This window comes from Cebus imitator, unplaced genomic scaffold, assembly GCF_001604975.1.
Source record: "Cebus imitator isolate Cc_AM_T3 unplaced genomic scaffold, Cebus_imitator-1.0 Scaffold170, whole genome shotgun sequence".
Lineage (NCBI taxonomy): Eukaryota > Metazoa > Chordata > Mammalia > Primates > Cebidae > Cebus > Cebus imitator.
Genome location: NW_016107485.1, coordinates 2,517,341 through 2,525,657, shown reverse-complemented (window position 1 = coordinate 2,525,657; position 8,317 = coordinate 2,517,341). Strand labels below are relative to the sequence as shown.

The 8,317-nt window shown below is 48.6% G+C and overlaps 1 protein-coding gene across 1 annotated transcript; it reads right to left on the bottom strand.

Annotated features, from left to right (window-relative positions):
- Positions 1-628: 628 nt before the first annotated feature.
- Positions 629-3,158, bottom strand: FITM1 (fat storage inducing transmembrane protein 1). Its single transcript, XM_017544667.2, has 2 exons — positions 1,652-3,158; positions 629-1,267 (listed from the first exon to the last, which is right to left on the bottom strand). Exons 1-2 carry the CDS (start codon positions 2,245-2,247, stop codon positions 655-657), a joined length of 1,209 nt encoding a protein of 402 aa, XP_017400156.1. The 5' UTR covers positions 2,248-3,158; the 3' UTR covers positions 629-654.
- Between the last annotated feature and the right edge of the window lie 5,159 nt (positions 3,159-8,317).

The window sequence follows — 8,317 nt, the reverse complement described above, 5'->3', positions numbered from 1 at the left end:
TTACAGGCACGCACCACCATGCCCAGCTAATTTTTTGTATTTTTAGTAGAGACGGGGTTTCACCGTGTTGACCAGGATGGTCTCGATCTCTTGACCTCATGATCCACCCGCCTCGGCCTCTCAAAGTGCTGGGATTACAGGCTTGAGCCACCGCGCCCGGCCTAGAAATCTTGTCTTATTTACATGGCATAGAATTATGCTCAGCTCAATAAACATTTGTTAAATAGATGAGCACATACAGACTCCTATGGGGAAGACAAGGTAGGAAGGGTAGAGTGGAGTGCCCAGATATGTAGGCCCCTGAAGAGAGCAGAGTGGAGATTCAGTGGAGAAGGCAGGAAAAACCAACCTGGCTCCTGGAGATGGAGCAACTGCTCAGCAAGAATGATGCCCACACCTAAGGGCATCATTACCTGGCTTAGAAGCACCATTCCTGGATGTCTCAGTCCCCAGATAGCTTGAAGTCTGCAAAAACTAGGAGGCTGAAAGGACAGCTGGAGGGATGGAGGTCAAGCATAAGGAAGGACATTTAAGGTTGATGAGAGTAAGGAATGGCTGAGGAACCCTAGTGACTACCAGACCCTCTTCCTACCCTTTCAAGTACCCAACCAAATGATGAGGAGGCAGAGCCAGGCCCAATGGCGTTTATTCATTTCAGTTATGCTTGCGGCTGGAGTGGGAACGGGGGAAGAGCCCATGGCCCGGACTCCCTGGAGACCAGGGCTGATGATACCAGCTGCCATAGGTGAGGTACCATGCGAAGGTGCCCACTGCGGCACCCACCACCTTGTGAGTGTACTGGTGGAAATAGATGACAGTACAGACCAGCAAGAAGTTCCAGAGGCCCAGAAGCAGCACATTGAGCAGGAAGACGAGGCGCAGGGGGGCGCCTGCAGGCAGCCCATGGGCCAGGTACTTGGCAAACACGGCCGCTTCCTCTGCCATGAGCAGGCAGCAGAAGGTGAGCAGGAAGGTGTGTGAGGAGACCGTGTAGCCCCGCCACTGGTGGCCGGCTGCCAGACAGCTGCGGCGGTCAGGCAGCTCGTGGAGCAGCAGACCCTGGGGCAGCAGCTCAAAGCAGGAGCCGGTCAGGTCCTCGATGAGCAGGAAGGCCCGGCCAGCTCCCCGCCACACAGCTGCCCCCACCACCAGCCGGCTCAGGTGTCTGGCAGTTACTGCTACGCGCCGTGTAGCCAGGAACACCACCAGCAACACAAAGCCCCCCAGGAAGGTGCATGTCCAGCCCCAGGCTGAATTCACAAATTTTCTGTGGGTAGAAAAGAGGGGAGACTACTGAGATCCCAAGCTCCATCTCCCACCTTGGTCTGTGTTCCCATCACTATGCTCTCCCCAACTCTACACATCATCACCCGTTCTCTCCTTGTCATACCCTTTACAGCCCCCAGTCATTTAAACTTTGCCATTTCCTTGGAGGGCCATTCAGCATGCCAGGATCCATATTTCCTCTTCAGTCCTGCTCCTGACTTCCCCTGTACCCCACAGCTCTGTTCCCTTCCCCCTCACCCGACCTTCTCCTCAACCTCCTAGCCTATTTTTAGTGTTCAGACTGGCAGGAGGACAGAAGCCTGGAGAAGGGAGCTAGGATCCCAGAGTGCAGGGACCCAGCTCCCACAGCCTTGAGTGGACTCACATGTTGAAGAAGTTGCCGTGGCTGGCGAAGATAGTCCGAGGGTTGACATGGAACTGCAGAAGGGGCCCAAAGATGACCACTGCTGCTAGCCAGGCATGGTAGAGGCGCCGTAAGCAAGGGCTGCCCAGAAGGCGGGCGGCCTGTTCGCTTCCAAAGTACAGCAAGACAGAGGCCACCCAGAGCAGCACCTTGACCAGGCAGCCCAGGAGTGCCCGAATTCGGTCCCCAGCCCCCAGCCCTGCCCCCACCACCGCCCCCCGCTCCATGTTCCCTCCCCTCCCCAATAACTGCTTGCTCTGCTGGGCAGCTGAGGAGGGGCTGATGGGCCCCCCCTCCCCGGACAAGGACAGGCAGTGACAGGTGTGGCAGACACAAGGCAGAGCCTTGTTGGCAGCTGGCAGGCGGGGGAGAGGGGCGGGGGGCAGTAAGGGGCCAGGGTGGAGGTCTGCCACGTCAGCAGGGTCCTGGCCTTGGGTGTGTGGTAGTATGTGTCCTGACAGCAGTCTGTGTCCTTTCCTGTTAGCCCTGTGTCCCAGGCTCCAACCATGTTCCAGTTCGTGTCTCAGGGCCAGCTGTTCAGGGCTGTCCTTGTCCATAGACTGCTGGGGTCTGTCCCTCTCTGCCTACCCCTACCCCTACTTTACCATTTGCTGCACAGGGAAATCAGAGGTCATGAAGATAAAATTAACCAAACCTTGAAAGTCATTTAAAAAAAAAAAAAGCTGTCAGTCTTCTCATCAGTGTGATCTAGCACTTTTCCTGGGGTCTGAGCACAAGACCTGCCACTGCAGTATGCAGCAAGGTGGCTGTGCACAGCGCTGTGACCATCTTAGGTCTTCAGAGGCAGATCAGCAGGGGTCTCCACTTCAGTGATCTGTGACCTCAGCAGCTTGGCTCTGCCCTAGTTCCTATCTGGATTGAGGTGCTCTAACGGGCTAGTTTGGTCCAGCGCTGCTGTGTACCCTCAGATCCCTAAATATTAGTTTGCTCCCAGGTGACGGGGTGGAGGACACCCTAAAAGGGCAATCACCAGACAGGAGTCAATTGAAACTTTAAGTCCATCCTCCAACAAACTACCCTGGGCCTCTGGGCTCTCTATACTAGCCTGCCCTCCCAGTCTGATTGCTGAGGCTGCAGCAGCAGGGCAGAAGAGAGCCACCTACCCGCAGAGAGAGCCTGTTAGTAACTGTTTCAAGATCACTTTTCCTTTATTCCTCATTCCTCAAAACTGGTAGGATTTCAGAGCACAGAGGAATTAGTGAAAGGAATGAGCAAGCAAGGACACCCATGTTCTGGGCCCAACTGTGTGACTTCAGGAAAATCAATGAACCCTCTTTGGTCCTCAGTAAACCAACTTCCCCTATAAATTGATCAAGACAGACTGGATAATCAATCAGATTCCTTCTAGATCCTAAAGCCCATACCTAGTAACAGTGGCTTGTAATAAACCCTATAAAATAATTTTGAACTAGGCTGGGTGTGGTGGCTCATGCCTGTAACTCCAGCACTTTGGGAGGGTGAATTGGGCAGATGGCCTGAGGTCAGGAGTTCGACACCAGCCTGGCCAACATGGTGAAACCCCGTCTCTACTAAAAATACAAAAAAAAATTAGCCGGTGTGGTAGTGGCTACCTGTAATCCTAGCTACTTGGGAGGCTGAGGCAGGAGAATCTCCTGAACCCAGGAGGCAGAGGTTGTCGTGAGCCAAGATCATGCCACAGCACTCCAGCCTGAGCGATAGAGTGAGACTCTGTCTTAAAAAAAAAAAAAAAAGAAGTTTGAAGACCTACAGACTCTCTACATATTTTTTTATTTGGCATAAAATGTTTCATTGTAGCTTTTTAATTTTTTTAATTAAAAAAATTTTCCTGGCTGGGCACTGTGGCTCACGCCTGTAATCTCAGCACTTTAGGAGGCTGAGGTGGGCAGATCACCTGAGGTCAAGAGATGGAGATATCCTGGCCAACATGGTGAAACCCCGTCTCTACTAAAAATACAAAAATTAGCTGGGTGTGGTGGCGTGTGCCTATAGTCCCAGCTACTTGGGAGGGTGAGGCGGGAGAATCACTTGAACCTGGGAGGTGGAGGTTGCAGTGAGCTGAGATCACGCCACTCAAGCCTGGTGACACAGCAAGACTTTGTCTCAAGAAAAAAAATTTCCCCCCATTTTTATTTATTAAATTTTTGTTATTTATTTTTTTGAGACAGGGTCTCACTCTGTTGCCCAGGCTGGAATACAGTGTGCTATCATGACTCAGTGCAGCCTCCAACTCCTGGGGTCAAGTGATTACCTGCCTTAGCCTCCTGAGTGAGTAGTTGGGACTACAGAAATGCACCAGCATGCCTAGTTTATTTTTAATTTTCTGGCCAGGTACGGTAGCTCATGCCTGTAATCCCAGCACTTTGGGACCAGCCTGAGGAGCCACAGGAGTTGGGGACCAGCCTGAGCTGGTCTCACATAGTGAGACCTCGTTCCTACAAAAATAAAAAAAATTAGCTAGGCATAGTGGCATATGCCTGTGATCCCAGCTACTTGGGAGGCTGAAATGGGAGGATTACTTGGGCGCAGGAGGTTGACACCGCAGTGAGCCGTGATTGCACCACTGTGCTCCAAGCCGAAGCAACAGAGGGAGACCTTGTTTTAAAATAAATAATCTTTTTTTGGTTTGTTTGTAGAGACAAAGTCTCACTAAGTTGACCAGGGTGGTCTTGAACTCCTGGCCTCAGGTGATCTTCCTGCCTTGGCCTATCAAACTGGTGGGATTATAGGCATGAGTCACCATGCCTGGTCTCACAGTGGTTTTAAGTAGTTCTAGTGTATTATATACTGACATTTCAAAGTAAAACCATTAAATCACTCTTTCAAATGTATCCAATGAAATTTAAATACTACAGTGCTTAAGATACTTCACCATTATCCACTAAAACACATGTGACAAGATTTTACATGAAAAATTATATTTCAGCCAGATGAGGTGGCTCACAACTGTAATCCCAGCACTTTGGGAGGCCTAGGCAGGCAGATCACCTAAGGTCAGGAGTTCGAGACCAACCTGATCAACATGGAGAAACCCTGTCTCTACTAAAAATACAAAACCAGCTGGGCGTGGTGGCACATGCCTATAATCCCAGCTACTCGGGAGGCTGAGGCAGGAGAATTGCTTGAACCCAGGAGGCAGAGGTTATGGAGAGCCAAGATCATGCCATTGCACTCCAGCCTGAGCAACAAGAGTGAAACTCTGTCTCAAAAAAAACAGAAATTGCCGGGCGCGGTGGCTCAAGCCTGTAATCCCAGCACTTTGGGAGGCCGAGGCGGGTGGATCACGAGGTCAAGAGATCGAGACCATCCTGGTCAACATGGTGAAACCCCGTCTCTACTACAAATACAAAAATTCAGCTGAGCATGGTGGCGTGTGCCTGTAATCCCAGCTACTCAGGAGGCTGAGGCAGGAGAATTGCCTGAACCCAGGAGGCGGAGGTTGCGGTGAGCCAAGATCGCGCCATTGCACTCCAGCCTGGGTAACGAGTGAAACTCCGTCTCAAAAAACAAAAACAAAAACAAAAACAGAAATTATATTTCCATTCAACTCCCTCATAAAATTTATTCTAATATGTTTTTATGCCTGAAAGTCTTTTATTGAGCATTTATCACAGTTCTCTGCCAAAAAAAAAAAAAAAAAAGTATATAACTTAAAAAATTTAACTTTTTAAAATTTCTGGGCTGGGTGTGGTGGATCACACCTGCAATTCTGGTCCTTTGGTAGACTGTGGCAGGAGGATCACTTGAGCCCAGGAGTTTGAAACCAGCCTGAGCAACATGGTGAAACCCTGTCCATACAAAAACAAACACAAATTAATTAAGCATAGGGGTGCCCACCCAGCTACTCAGGAGGCTGAGATGGGGAGATCACCTGAAGCTAGGAATTTCAGGTTGCTGTGAGCAGTGATCGCACCACTGCACTCCAGCCTGGGCGGCAGAGCAAGACTATATCAAAAAATAAAAATAACAACATAAAAATAAAATTTTCCTGTGACCATAAAGCCCAAGAGTTATTTTTTCCCCTATGGATTCTATTTTCATTATCACTGTTAGTAGTCTAAAATGTATTATTAGTACATGAATACCTTGGTTTTTGGGGGTTTTTTGAAACAGGGTCACTTTCTGTCACAAAAGTGAAACAGTCTCATTACTGACATGAGAAAATTTAGTGGTCTGGGTAGAAGATTAAAGCAGCCACAACATTCCCTTAAACCAAAGCCTAATCTAGTGGCTTGATCACAGCTCACTGCAGCCTTGACCTCCCCAGTCGTTTCAAGCGATCCTCCTCTCATGGAGCTCGGACCATAGGTACATGCTATTAAGTTAATTTTTAAATTTTTTGTAGAGACAGGTGTCTCACTATGTTGCCCAGGCTGGTCTTAAACTCCTGGGCTCAAGTGATCCTCCTGCCTTTGCCTAAAGTGCTGGGATTACAGAAGTGAGCCGCTGCACCTGTCCAGGAAAAGTTCTGGAAGGAAATTAAGTTACTACTTCACATTAATGACACAAAAGTGAAACAGCTTTATTGTTGATAAGGAGAAAGTTTCAGTGGTCTGGATAGAAGATTAAAGCAGCCACACAACATTCCCTTAAACCAAAGTCTAATCCAGAACCAGGCCCTCTCTTCTTCTTCTTTTTTTTTTTTTTTAAAGAGACAGGGTTGGGCTGGGTGCGGTGGCTCATGCCTGTAATCCCAGCACTTTGGGAGGCTGAGATGGGCGGATCACCTGAGGTCAGGAGTTCGAGACTGGTCTGGCCAACATGGTGAAACCCCATCTCTTAACAACAACAAGAAAAGAGACAGGGTCTTGCTTGGTTGCCCAGCCTGGAGTGCGGCAGCATGATCATGTCTTATTGCAGCCTCCAACTCCTGAACTCAAGCAATCCTCCTGCTCTGCCTCCTAAGTAGCTGGGACTACATGTGCATGCCTCCACTCACCATGTTGCCCAAACTGGTCTCCAATTCTTGGCCTCAAGTGATCCTTCCATCTTGGCCTCCCCAAGTGCTGGGATCACAGGTGTGAGCTACTGAGCCTAGCCTATTCTCTTCAATTCTGTAAAGACTGAGAGTGGTGAGGAAGCTAGCAGAGGTTGGTTCATAATGCTCAAAGAAAGAAACCATCTCTATAACATAAAAATGCAAGGTGAAGCAGCAAGTGCTGATGTAGAAGCTGCGGCAAGTTATCCACAGGATCTTGCTAAGATCACCAATAAAAGTGGTTACACTAAATAACAGATTTTCAAAGCAAACAAAACAGCTTTCTATTGGAAGATGCCATACAGGAGTTTCACAGCTAGACAGAAGTCAAGGCTGGGCTACAGACCTTCAAAGGACAGACTAACTGTTGTTAGGAGATAATGCACCTGGTGATTTTAAGTTGAAACCAATGCTCGTTTACCATTCTGAAAATCCTAGGGCCTTAGGAATTATGCTAAATGTATTCTGCTGTGCTCTATAAATAAAACAACAAAACCTACATGATAGCACATATGTTTGCAGCATGGGTTACAAAATATTTTAAGCTCGCTGTTAAGATCCACTCCTCAGAAATAAAGTTTCCTTTCAAAGTATTACTGCTCATTGACAATGCATCTGGTCACCTACAAACTCTGGAGATATAAAGGGAGATTAATGGTTTCATGCCTGCTAACACAACATCCATTCTGCAGCTCATGGATCAAGGAATAATTGTGACTTGCAAGTCTTATTGTCTAAAAAATACATTTTGAACCCCATCTCTACAAAAAATTAACAAAAACAAGCCAAGTGTGCTGGTGTGTGCTGGTAGTCCCAGCTACTTGGGAGGCTGAGGCGGGAGGATTGCTTGAGTCCAGGGCGAGGCAGAGGTTGCAGTGAGCCAAGATTGCATCACTGCACTCCAGCCTGAGTGACAGGGCAAGACCCTGTCTCAAAAAAAAAAAAAAAAGACAAAAAAAAATCCATTTCGTAAGACTGCAGCTACCACACTGATTCCTCTGATAGCTATAGACGAAGTCAATTGAAAACCTTCTGGAAAGGATTCACCATTCTAGATGCCATTAAGAACATTCATGGCGAGCCAGGCATGGTGGCATGTACTTGTGGTCCCAGCTACTAGGGAGGCTGGGGTGGAAGAACCGCTTGAACCCAGGAGGTGGAGGTTGCAATGAGCCGAGATTGCACCACTGCACTCCAGCCTGGTGACAGAGCAAGACTCCGTCTCAAAAAAATAAAAAAAACCATTCATGTCCAGGCACAGTGGCTCATGCCTATACTCCAAGCATTTGGGAGGCTGAAGTGGAGGATCACTTGAGCCCAGGAGTCTGAGAGCAACATTTTTTTTCTTTTTTTGAGAGGGAGTCTCACTCTGTCACCCAGGCTGGAGTGCAGTGGCGCAATCTCAGCTCACCACAACCTCTGCCTCCTGGGTATTACCAGGCTGTAACAGAGAGTGTGCTCTCTTGCTATCTACTTGCAGGGAAGCTTCTGAAGTTGGTGAGGCAGCACCTGCTGCAAGGCTCAGTGAACAAATGGTTTTGGTATTTCCCTTTATCATGGGGCATCAGAAGGGTATTTTCTCCAACACAGGATTGCAGCTAAAGACTCTGTTGAGGCTGGGCGCGGTGGCTCACGCCCGTAATCCCCGC

What these genes read in the sequence shown, in the direction of transcription:
- FITM1 (XM_017544667.2), bottom strand. Translation starts at nt 2,247, where the DNA reads ATGGACAAGGACAGCCCTGAACAGCTGGCCCTGAGACACGAACTGGAA. An exon ending in CACGGCAACTTCTTCAACAT is followed by an intron (nt 1,268 to 1,651) that starts GTGAGTCCACTC and finishes TTCTACCCACAG; the next exon opens with AAAATTTGTGAATTCAGCCT.